This window comes from Cydia amplana, chromosome 26, assembly GCF_948474715.1.
Source record: "Cydia amplana chromosome 26, ilCydAmpl1.1, whole genome shotgun sequence".
NCBI classification, from domain to species: Eukaryota; Metazoa; Arthropoda; class Insecta; order Lepidoptera; family Tortricidae; genus Cydia; species Cydia amplana.
This window is the reverse complement of record NC_086094.1, coordinates 7,756,479-7,769,049: the sequence shown is the minus strand read 5'-3', so window position 1 is coordinate 7,769,049 and position 12,571 is coordinate 7,756,479. Positions and strand designations below refer to the sequence as shown.

Genomic DNA, 12,571 nt, shown 5'->3' with positions numbered 1-12,571 from the left:
GTGGGGAGACTTGTAGCCGTACCACGAGTTGACACTTGACGTTTACGTTAGGCGTTAACTCGATCGCTGTCCCTCTCGCTCGCACTGATGTATTGGTCAGTTCACGCAGTCGCTAACGTAAATGTAAAATGCCAAATCGTGGTAGCAGTGCGGGGTACCAAGTCTCCCCTAGATCCAAGTCTCTCCAGTCTCCCCTATAATATATGCTAGTTTCCATAAAAAAAAATATCGAGTTAATTTTATTTGACATTATAATTAAGGTATATTTCGCTTTAAATAGACAACTGAAGATCTATAGGTACCTACTGTTTTTTTTTTAAATTGGTAATTCTTAATTAATCATTAGAAAGTTTAGGCTAATAAATAATTCGTATAATTTTTAGTTATAAAAAGTTCGATGCTTGAATTTATTAGAAAAATAGTTTTTTTTCTAGTCCCTAGGTAGTGTTTTTTTGTTTTGACCTTTTGACTGTGATATATGATGCGCGGCTGTGGTGAGAAGGTTAAAATTGATTTTAAGCACTAGAATACTAATTTCAATTTATATTTGTAATGACATAGGGTAATTCGCCAGTAACTGGCCACCGGCCAATAACTGGCCACCCTAAACTAAAAATGAATTATATTCAGAATTCTATTCAAAATTCATTTTAGTATAAGGTTTCAATAACTAGCCACCTTATACTTAAATGAATTCTGTTTATAGGTGAATAGAATTCATTTTTAGTTTAGGGTGGCCAGTTACTGGCGAATTAATCTATTTGCATCAGTAGGTAAAATACCTTAATACATATTGGCATACTTGTTAATATACGCGTTTGGCCAAAAGGTACATAAATCGCCTACTGAATAAATGTGACGTCAAGCTAAAAGTACCACTTTGACATTTGACAAAAAAGATGATTTTTTTTTTCCTTACATCGATCTGTACTAATAAATTAAAGGTTTTCTAATAAATTAAACATTTTCTAGCAAAAGGTACCACATTCTCGCTTACTATAAGGACGAAAATTGCTTGTATCTGTAAAAACCTGTCAGAGCGTCCTTATGGCAAGGTATAATGTGGTACCTTTTCTTGAAAACGACACAAACATTTATAATTATAAGCAACGAAGTGGTAATTTTTTTCCTTAAAACGGGTATAAAAGCTTGTCTTTTTGTTTATTTAATTTTCCTTTGTTTAAATCAATCACGTGGAATGTCTTCCAATACACAATTTATTTACCGTAAAATCGCCCAACTATAGTTTAAAAGCGAAAAGCTCAGGTGCGACTATTTAACCTTTTGGACGCCAATGACCGATATATCCGCACCGTAGGTCCAACGCGCAAAGACCGATTAATCGGTCACAGACCACAGAGCAACATCGACCTACGTGCACATGCATAAAGTTCAATTTCAGTTTTGACACTTCGGTGACGTGGCATCAGCGTGACAGCTTTTGTGTTTAACACGGCGTCGAAAAGGTTGAGTCCGCAGCAAGCTTGGTTCTCCATACAAACAACATATTTTGTGATAGTAAGATACTGTTTCCATGTAAAGCACGCGTTGTAACTTAAGCACACTTTTTGACTAATAAAAATATCAAACTGATTTATATTTTATCTTTTCTTTCCGAAAACTACCGGAATTACCCATTGTTTAACTTATGGTAGATTAAGAGTTACTAGGGAGTGCTCCCGGTACTGGTTTTCTATACAAAAACAGTACCGGAACCGCGGGAATACCCGGTTCTCGCCATACTCGTACAAACTCAGTACCGGTAACATTCCCTACCCTAAGAGCTACTACTAGCGTCTTTTGAGCGTCGGCGTCTAGTCAGTGCTATGGAAAATCGGCGCAACTGCGCAGCGACGCTCAAAAGACGCTAGTGTGGGGTGGCTCTTAACCTTTTGGACGCCAATGAACGATATATCCGCACCGTAGGTTCAACGCCAAAGACCGATTAATCGGTCACAGACCACAGAGCAACATCGACCTACGTGCATATACATAAAGTTCAACTTCAGTTTTGACACTTCAATGATGTGGCGTCTGAGTGACAGCTTTTGTGTTTGACACGGCGTGGAAAAGGTTAACAAACATATCCCTCGCACATCTCCGGTGGAAACGCAGCCTAAAAAACAATGCCTTAAATTAATTTCTAGTTTATTAATGCATCGTTTTTTAGCTGAGAGGTCTAATGTTAAGTCTCGATTCGATGATAATCTATGTACAGTGAGCCCCAATAGTTGCTAAGCGGGCGACGTGTTCAAAATGATATTGACGCGACTTTATTGTTAAGAGAATAAGAGCGCGTCAAGGTAATTTTGAACACCTCGCCCGCTTAGCAACTATTGCTGCTGACTGTACCTACTGACTGACTATAGGTATAAATTAAACACAAAAATAGAAAAATCACCCGTTTATTAAACAACAAACAGCATCCTTAAATTACATTTATCAATACTCTTAGTAAGCAACAATTTATTAAAACCTAGAGTTAATTCTTAATTTTATAACACTTCATAAAGTAGATCAAACGAAAGTGAGAAAAGTGATCTTAGGGCCTACCTTCCACGTTGCCTCCCTGTCACACTTACGTAAGAATTTACAAGTGCGACAGAGAGGCAACGAGTCGAACGTGCTTTATGCTATCGGTATCAAAATCTGACTAGCAGAGCAGCAGAAGTCATTCTCAAATTCGTACAAAAAAAGTTTAGACACAGATTTATTTTTTAAATCCAGATGATTCCTGATTCTGTAAACAAACGCTTAACCCAAAATTTGCTTATTTTTGATAAAATAAAATAAAAGTATTATTTTCACAAACTAGCGTTGTATAGTCAGTCACCTGCAATAGTTTTGTTACTCTTCGAAGGCCGCAAAAATGTGACACGCTCTTATGGCTCTACAAATAAGATCGTATCAGATACTTTTGCGGCCTTCGTTGTATAACATTTTATTGCAGGTGACTGTACAGTCCCTAAATACACCTATGTAAAAACAAGGTCGTGAGAAAGTGAATAGTCGGCCTAAAATACAGTTTTACCTCCTAAGTCCCGACGTCCTTTTAAAAGGACAAAATCAAATCTAATTTTAAACTAACCTCCCAAGGCCGAACAAACGAAACATCCAAAATATGCCACTGAAATTTGAACGTAAATTGTAGGAAATAGAGTTGATTTTGCGTTGTTTGAAAATTTAACGAAACAAAGCAAAAGCGACTCTGTTCCAATTGAACATGGTTTAAATTACATCGAACTGAATAGGTACTATAAGTAGGACCTTGGGCCTTAGGAGGCTATAATGGAATAAAAGGTCTAAATGGCTCTGGGACTTAGGAGGGGTACAGTCAGCAGCAGAAGTTGCTAAGCGGGCGAGGTGTTCATAATTACCTTGACGCGCTCTTATTCTCTTAACAATAAAGTCGCGTCACGATCATTTTGAACACCTCGCCCGCTTAGCAACTATTGCTGCTGAATGTACACTGTATCGTGAAATCCTAAATTAATATAAATAAAACAGATTAGTTATTTATACTTAACAAAAGTTGATGAGGTAATCATTACTTTTATATAACATTTTATTCTTAAAAATCGTTCAGTCTTCCACATTTAGATATCATTTACAGGGCAATTCGAGTTTTATTATTCGATCTGATTCCGATATTCATTCATTCGTCTAAAATTAAATGGCTTAAGTCCAGTGGGACTAAATTTCGCCAGTAATTTAAATATGACAAAAGTTGTACGGTTAGTGTTTTATCTATTAGCTCTTCCAAACTGATAGCTGGACTTTACAAGTAGTACGTGGACTACCGGCCATTGACTCCAAAATGGTGGTTAAACGCGTTTCAATATCAATTCTCCGTTCACTGCACACTACCACATTAGTTTACTGTATAATAAGCTATCGATATTACACTTTAAACAACTTTTATGAGCAAATTACAAAGGAATTAATCACGAGGCGTGACTCTCAAGATGGCGCTCGAACCGGATGATATGATACTGAAGATTCCGATAGAAACGTCACTTTTGACACGGACAGATCAGTTATCGGAAACAGATTGAATAACCAAAACTCGAGTTAGCCTGTAGTCATTCGAAACAAGTGCGATTCAAGTGTCCTGCCAAACCACACAGAATGTGCAGTGTGCAAAACGTATTTTTTTATTCCCATCATGAAATGGGTTCAGCAATTTCACTTTCGTCACTGATTTGATTGTTTACTTTTGTGTTATCGTCTGTATTAACAAGTACAATATTTTTATCTGACGAATCAACTGTGTGTTCAATTAACTTAGATTCAGTAGTTTCGTTTAAATCATTACTAATTCCAATCACTCTTGTCTCATCGTCAGCATCCAAATTTACTTGTGTGCTATTATTGTCAGAAGATTCGACTCGTCCACTACAATTTGAATTAGGTTCAGTAATGTCTTTTAAATTATTGCCAACTCGACTAGTTCTGTCATCAGCTAGGTCTGTATTCATCATTGTATCTGATGAATCGACTGATACATTAACTTTACTTGAATTTGGTTCAGTAATTTCATCTAAATCATTGCTGCTTTGACTTTGGCTTCTAATATCTATATTATCTTGTTTACTTTTATCTGAAGAATCAACATCTGCTATTTCATTACAGCTTGAAACCTCACAATCATTCTCTTTTCTTAAATTAGAATCATTCTTTACATCCTCACTCGTGCTCACTAATGTAGACTGATCTTTTTCGCTGGCGTAATAAGTTTCGTGCGTTTTAATATCGTTGGGTTGATATTCTTCTACTAGCACTTCTTGTAAATTAAACGATTTTGCGTGGTTTTTCTTAATGTGTGACGGCAAACCCATTAACGTAAATTGGAAGCCACACAGTTTGCACTCTATGTATTCTTTGGGGTCTAACGGAGTGTGTTTTACAATATGTTTGTGGCACGTTATTCGTCTATTAAAGTATACATTGCATTCAGCACATTTGTATAATGAGTGTGTGATATTTGAAGTGTATGTGTCTTTCTTCGGTTCTTCTTTTTGAGTTTTGTTAGGTTCGATCTTTTCTGTAGACCCGACTTCTTTAGATTCTAGTATAGAACTAGAATCTAGTATTTCTTTAGGTTCTAGTTTAGAACTAGAATTTAGTACTTCTTTAGGTTCTAGATTAGAAATATCATTCTTAATTTCTTTTTGGATCTGTCCTTTGTGTCGAATCCAACTGGGGTCTAAATCAGTCAGAGTTAAAACAACAAAATCTTCTTTTTTGAAATTGTATTTCTCGTGAATTAATTTGTGACGTTTCAGACTGTAACTGGTGAAAGCAATGTCGCATATTTCGCACTTCGAATCCGCGTTAGGAATGCATTCTTTATGTTTCTCCAGGCTGGCCTGGGTTAAGTAATGCAAATTGCAAACTGTGCATTTATACAGTTTATTATCATATCTATCTAGTATATGTTTCTTCGGAATCTTCGGACTGGGTGGAGTATCGTCGTCTTGGATTTCTGCTGTTATATTGTCAGGACTTTCAGGTATTTCAACAAGGTCAGACAAAGTTAAAATGACGATATCTTCTCTTTTGAAATTATGTTTCTCGTGGACTGACTTGTGACGACACAGACTTTTTTTGGTGAAGCTAAGATCACATACTTCACATTTGAAACCCTCGGTAGGTTTGCACTTGCAGTCATGGCACAGTAGCGTTTTCTTGCTTAGGTAATGCAAATTGCAGCCTGTGCATTTGTACAGTGGATGTTCCTTTGGATCGAATGGAGTTAGGCTTAATTTTCGTTCTTTGTCAGGGATTTGTGGTGCTTGTACATCTTCTACGATAGTCATGGACAAAGCCACCCCCAGACCATGTTCTCTATTATGCTCCCTGATATTTTTTGAAGCGAATTTAACATTGCATTCCTCACATTCTTCAGAAAGCTCCTTACTGCATCTGTCTTCAAGGTGCGTCAGCAGGGTACTCTCATCAGTGAAAAGCAGCATGCACTTTATGCATCTATATACTGTAACTGCCACCGGAACTTTCGGAATCACCACTTCTTCTTTCTTTACTTTGGGTTTTACTATTTCCTCCTTTTCAACGACTTTAGGGGATTTACTGTTAACACCAAAAATGAGTTCCCTAACGTTAAATTCCTTGATCTTCAGTTTATTATGCTGCCACGCGACATGTCTCAAGATGGACTTAGCCGGGAACTTACGGTTACATATCTTGCAAGTCTGCGCTACTGTGGAACCGCAGTCAGTACGCTTCGTTATATGATTTCGGGCACTAGTCCGTCTTAAGAAATGTATGTCGCACGACTTACACTTGTAAAGAACATTTGGATGTAATCCCTTTTCGATTTCAGGAACTGTCTCATCAGGAATTTTAACTATAACGTAGCAGTCGGTTCTGAGCTCATCGTTGCGGTCGTGGTCGACCATGTGGGTCGCCAGGCTGGTGCTGTCGAAGGCCAGGCCGCACTTGACACATTTCTTCCCACAGTATGTCCCTGTACATTTGGCCTTGTGCGGGAACGCTGCCGTCTTGTGGTAGAACAAAACGTGACACAAACCGCACTTGTACAAAGTCTTTTTGTTCGGCGTGATAATATTGAATGTTTTGGCATTGAAAACAAGATTTTGGGCGTGGTGCTTGCAAAGATGGTTGACGACCTCGATGGGGTCGAAGACCAAATCGCATTGGCTGCACTTCTCCCGTATAACGGTGTTGCAATTTTTGGATTTGTAATGCCTCTCGATAGCTTTCAGGGACGTGAAATGCAAACCACAGAAGCATTTATACAGTTGCGGTCTTTGATCTGTATTGTCGTTTTTCTTTTGCGTATTGTCTAAAAATTTTTCTTTCTTCTCTGGAGTTTGTTTTTTGATATTAATTACTTTACCATCTTTATTGACAGTTTTTGTGATCACATTCTTTCTCGAAAACGTGTACTTTTTATGAAGCATTTTATGGCCTGCAAAGTACTTTGCACTATGAAATATGCCACATTCGGCACACTGTATTTTGGGTGAGTTATTGCACGCGTGTTGCGGAAAATTTCTCATATGTGCAACAGACGTCTGACATTCCGCGCACTTATAAAACACAAACGACTTAAGGGGGGCACTTTTCTGACTCAATTTAGGAGCTGGAGATGCAATTTCGTCATCTATGAATGATATCTTATTCTTACTCCCGTGGTTTTCAGTGTCATATGACATGATAGTTTTATTAGCTTCAACGTCACTTGCGTCATTGAAAGAGACGATTCTAAATGATTGTACTCCGAGACCAGTTGTCGCATGGATCCTTTCGTGTTCCTCGCAATCGCGTCTGATAGCAAACGTCATCTCGCAAACGGAGCAAGGAATCTTGTTCGCCTTACAGCAGTTGGCAAGTTTGACGTGGTACACTATAGTATCAGCGATCAAACAGTTTTGACACTTCTCGCATTTATACAGGGTGTATTCCGGGGGTCCTTGTTGGATCAGCTTCATTTTAACGCATCTATTCCCGCCGTATATGCTCCGGCTGACAATCTGTGACTTCTGTTCTTCCGGCAAATCTATAAAGTCAAACCACTTGTCGGAAAACAGGTTGTAGTGCTCATATTTCAAGATCTGAAAGGTTTTCTTGCTGACCTTGTTTTCGGCGTGCAGTTCTAAATGCCGCTTGTAACACTCGCTATCGAATTTCATGTCGCATTTCTCGCATTTCCGTATGACCACTCCATAGTTTTCCATGTTGGTGAGGTGGTTTTGACAGTGCTCCACGACTTTATCGTAGGAGTCTGTAAAAGTGTCGCAAATAGCGCAGAGGTACAGGATGTTCCACAGAGCAGTGAGCGACTGGTACTTCATGAGCAAATCTGGCAACTTGTTTAGAGGTGATTTAGTCCCTTTTTTGGTCAATTTTTGTGGTGTTGTGTCAATTTGAGATTTACTTGGCACCTGTAACATATGACTGATATTTTTAACCTGACGGGGGATAATGTAGTCATGTATCCGCAAATGTGTGTCGAACAGATCTGTATGTATTTTCTTCTGACATATCTGACAGGTAATGCTGGCGGATTCTTTGCATTTGTGAACACGCCTGGCCACTTTAGTCAAGAAGTTCACTTTGCAAGTCTTGCACGGATGGAGCGCCTGCACTGGTTTCATCTTCTTCGAGTCGGACAGCTTAAGAAAAGTGATGTCGGCAATTGACAGATTTGGTATTTTTACGTGCAAGGACATATGGGTCGTGTGATATTTTTTTCTTAAATATAATCCACAAATTTTGCAAAATCCGATATTTCCTTTTGATCTTTCTATACAGCTTCCACTCACATGTATAGCAGACTTGTTCCCCAAATATGCTTTACAAAACTGACAATAGTACATAATTAGATCGTCCAAATTTCCCTTCCTTCTTTTTAGTGGGACCGCTGGCAATTCCAATTTACGTTTCAGTCCTTTTCTCGGTGTTCCACTCTCAATCTTATTCACAGAACTTACGTCTTCGACAACTTCAGTTTTGATCTTCGGAACGCCTACCGGCTTGGAAGAGATATAATCTATTTTGATAAAGTCGTCTCTAGTGAAGTCTCCCTGCTTGTGTTTGCTGTCGTGATTGGCTTTGGAGTGTATATCAATTGGCAATCTACATTCATTGCAATAATACGAAGCGGCATCATTGCATCCACCGTTAACATGTCTCCAGAATTTGTCTTCTTCAAAACAGACGAAGCAATTCGGACACTGGCAAAGTATCCGAACAATCATTTCCAAATACACTACATACACTTTAAAGTTGTGGGTGTTTAGCATTTTGTGTTGATACTTGTGTGCAGTTTTTTCTGCACTCTTGAATACCCGCTGGCACAGCGGGCAGGCCCAGTCCCGGACGTTTGAGGATGTCTCGCACACCATGGAGTGTTGGCAAGCCCCGGTGCAGGTCAAAAAGTGAACGGAGCATCTATTGCACTTAAACAACGTTGACTTGGAAACGAAAACACCTTTATCTTCATCAATAACCTCCTTTTTAACGATAGCTTTTGACGGATACACTTTTACATCTTTCGTTATCACTTTTCCGGGTTCCTTCTTGACTAAATCAGGGTTCACTGTCACTTTGTTTGTTTTGTTGACTAATTTCACGAAAATGCGTTTCCTTTTCGCCCTCGTTGGATGTTTTTTCCTGTGTTTCTTCACTCCATACTCGGTTGTGAAAATTTCATTACATAACAAACATTTGAATCTAACTTTTGTATCTGTCAACTTGATCATATTAGGCTGCTTCTGGTTTTCGCTTTTAGCTATAGGTTTAGATCCTAATATAATCCGGTTCGGTACTGGGGTCTCTACCTCTTTATTTGGAGTGTTAAGTGTAACATTAGAATTCTTACTTGTAGATTTTACAGCTTTGGGAATATTTTTGACAGTGTTTAACACCGGTTTAGGTTTCACCGGCTGTCCAACAGTCTTATCATCTTTAGTTGGAGTTTTATCATTTAAAGGCAGTAGTTCATACAAATGTTTTACTAAAGAAGTATCATCTGGGAAATACATATTGCAATGATTGCAGACTCTCCAACTTTTGAAGTCACTGTTAATGTTGATAGTTTTTGGATCAACCCGGTGGATGTTTCTGTAATGTCTCAATAAGTTTGATTTGCCGACAGTACCTTTGAATTGGAAATGGCATATTTTACATGTGCTATCGTTTACTGCAATACTAGGCTTGGCTGTGCTTTTGTATGCCTTATTTCTCTCCGGACTTGGCTGTTTATCGGTGGCTACAAGGAAAGAATGGGCGATCATTTTATGGGCGTCCAACGCATTGACTGTAGCGAAAAGGGTTTTACATGTTTTGCAATAGCAATTGCTTCTGTCCAGGATAGGTCCCCAATCGTCTAAAACTAGTGACATATTGTAATTATATTCCACTTCCCTTACTTGGCTGCCGCCTGGAGTTTCCTGGTTATCTTCAGGTAGCTGGGCCGGTTTGCTGCCGAGTATAATTTTGCCGAATCGGAAATCCTCCGCATTTTCTGTATCTTCCCGGGGTTCTATTTTAATTTCCACTTTATCTTGGTCCCACGTCCACTGGTTCTCGTAGTTGGGGTCTTCATAATTTGACTCTGGAACATAATTAATTTTGCTATTAGGGGCCATCCATTAATTACATCACCCAAAATTTGGTTTTTTAGACACCTCCCCCCCTCATTTCATAGGAAAAAGCATGGCATGACACCCCCCTGTTGCTGTGACGTAATATGTGGATGAACCCGATTAAACTTATTCTTATTTAAGAAAAATGCAATTTACTACATGGTCTTCCAATATCTGACCAATTCGCCTCTCTGAACGTTGTTTACTCTGGGACATTAGCCACGCAAAATAGGCGCAATAATATGACGTCGAGTTGCGGAAACCAAGCCCGCGAATACATATATACTCTGGGACATAGGACTCATTATTCATTATAAATTGAGAAAAACCAATTTAAACGGATTAAACTTTCTGATAGTTCCATGTTTGTTTTGACAGTGACAGACTGGAAGTGGCCAACCATACCATAAACAACAATTTCTAAATATGACGTTAATAGTGGCACTTCCACACTATAGCTGCCAATGCAGTCTGTGCAGTATGCTTAAATGGACTACTAATGCATACCTTCATACTCAACCTCCAGAGGCTCAGACTTGACGATGAAGGAGTCGGGCTGCTCGTGGCGCCGGCGCAGACTCTCCAGCACGTCATGCTCTTCGATGTCTATGTCGTCCGCCATTGTTGTTAGCTGTCAAAATAAAAGTAATTAACCTTTTGGATGCCAATGACTGATATTATCCGCATCATAGGTTCAACACCAAAGACCACAGAGCAACATAGACCTACGTGCATATGCATAAAGTTCAATTTCAGTTTTGACACTTCGGTGACGTGGCATCAGCGTGAAAGCTTTTGTGTTTGACACGGCGTCGAAAAGGTTAAATTAAACTAGATACCTTGAACAAGATGGGAGGATGAACTCAAACTCACAGCGGGCCCGAACTGGAGAAGAGTGGCCCACGACAGACCCCAATGGAAAGAGCTGGAGGCCTTTGCCAAGCGGCACACTGAGTTAAGACACATACTCTAACTCAGAATAAAAGGGCTTAATAGATAGATACCTTGGTAGCTAGGCAGTTGAAATTTTCACAGATGATGTATTTCTGTTGCCGCTATAACAACAAATACTAAAAACAGAATAAAATAAATATTTAAGTGGGGCACCCATACAACAAAAGTGATTTTTTTTTGCCGTGTTTTGCTTAATGGTAGGGAACCCTTCGTGCGCGAGTCCGTCTCGCACTTGGCCGGTTTTTTAATGAATGTTATCCAGTAATATCAAAACCGTTGTATAGAAGGATCGGAAATAAATGGCTATATAGAATAGAACAGCGGTTCTCAATCTTTTTTTTGACGGAACCCTTTTGGAAAGCGAAATACTTGATGGAACCCTACAATAAAACAATAGTTTTTAGAAGTGTATTTTTTTATTAATAAGCATAATAATTATGCTTATTTTATTATTCTAAATTATTCTAAATTCTTGCGGAACCCCTGCAGGGGTGCCGCGGAACCCTAGGGTTCCGCGGAACACACTGTGAGAATGGCTGGAATAGAATATCAAAATCATTTCATATGAGTGGTGGTCAAAAATCAGTTTTCAAAGAAATGAAAGAAAAAATCATTTTTTTTTTAATTTCAAAAAGACGACTGAAAATTCGGTCAGAATTCTTATCATACAAGAGCTTAATACAGTAAAAAGTTTAAAATCAAATTACAACACATACTAGAACAAAAATATTACCTAAACTGAGCACTAATCTTCTTAACAAAACTTGTATTACGCTCACCGCTTACACGAGTTTAGTAAACACAGCGATAGCGAAAGTGTCCTCAATTGCTTAACATTCGACATTCATTCTCGATTATCACGATATATACCCACCGTGTCCTAATTAAAATTGTTGCTTTGACAAATTCTTTAAATAATACACGGATCCTGTTACATTACGCCTATCTTGCAAAATTATTAAGCGTTTACTGTTTTCGATACGAGTTCGATGTTTCAAAGTCATACAACAACCATCGTATTGTCAATTTTTGTATGTAAAATTCTGTCTTGGTATGGAGTTCTGCTATGCTTTATCAAGCTGTAGGAGTTGAATTACTATTCAGGGTTTCTAATAAAACCAATTGTTGATATCCTCCGATGCTAACGAAAGTTTGGTTATAATAATGATAAACTGATACTCACATAGTAAATTAGCTGTTGTTGTTATAATGGTAGTAACGACGTTAGTAACACGGGCACCATCACGTATCTATATTCAGGATATTTCAATGATAAAAGCTCCAGCTATTCAATTTAACCGAAATAATTATCATGAAAAAGGTTTCCAAAAATCCAAGACATGAAGGGTAAGTACACAAGTTTTTTTTTAAGGGTTGATTGACGCTGATGTCCGTATTGTAATAGAAGAACAGCTCGAGAAAATTTAACGCGTTATTACTCTATATTTAAATAGTCTTAGCCATGTGTATGTTTTATTTATTCT

The 12,571-nt window shown here is 38.4% G+C and overlaps 1 protein-coding gene across 1 annotated transcript; it reads right to left on the bottom strand.

Annotated features, from left to right (window-relative positions):
• Positions 1 to 4,163: 4,163 nt before the first annotated feature.
• On the bottom strand, positions 4,164 to 12,443 carry LOC134660206 (uncharacterized). The gene is made up of 3 exons (XM_063515932.1): positions 12,271 to 12,443; positions 10,641 to 10,764; positions 4,164 to 10,102 (listed from the first exon to the last, which is right to left on the bottom strand). The coding sequence occupies exons 2-3, from the start codon at positions 10,753 to 10,755 to the stop codon at positions 4,164 to 4,166; spliced, it is 6,054 nt and encodes a 2,017-aa protein (XP_063372002.1). The 5' UTR covers positions 10,756 to 10,764; positions 12,271 to 12,443.
• Positions 12,444 to 12,571: the final 128 nt, after the last annotated feature.

What these genes read in the sequence shown, in the direction of transcription:
- LOC134660206 (XM_063515932.1), bottom strand. Translation starts at nt 10,755, where the DNA reads ATGGCGGACGACATAGACATCGAAGAGCATGACGTGCTGGAGAGTCTG. An exon ending in TCTGGAGGTTGAGTATGAAG is followed by an intron (nt 10,103 to 10,640) that starts GTATGCATTAGT and finishes ATTATGTTCCAG; the next exon opens with AGTCAAATTATGAAGACCCC.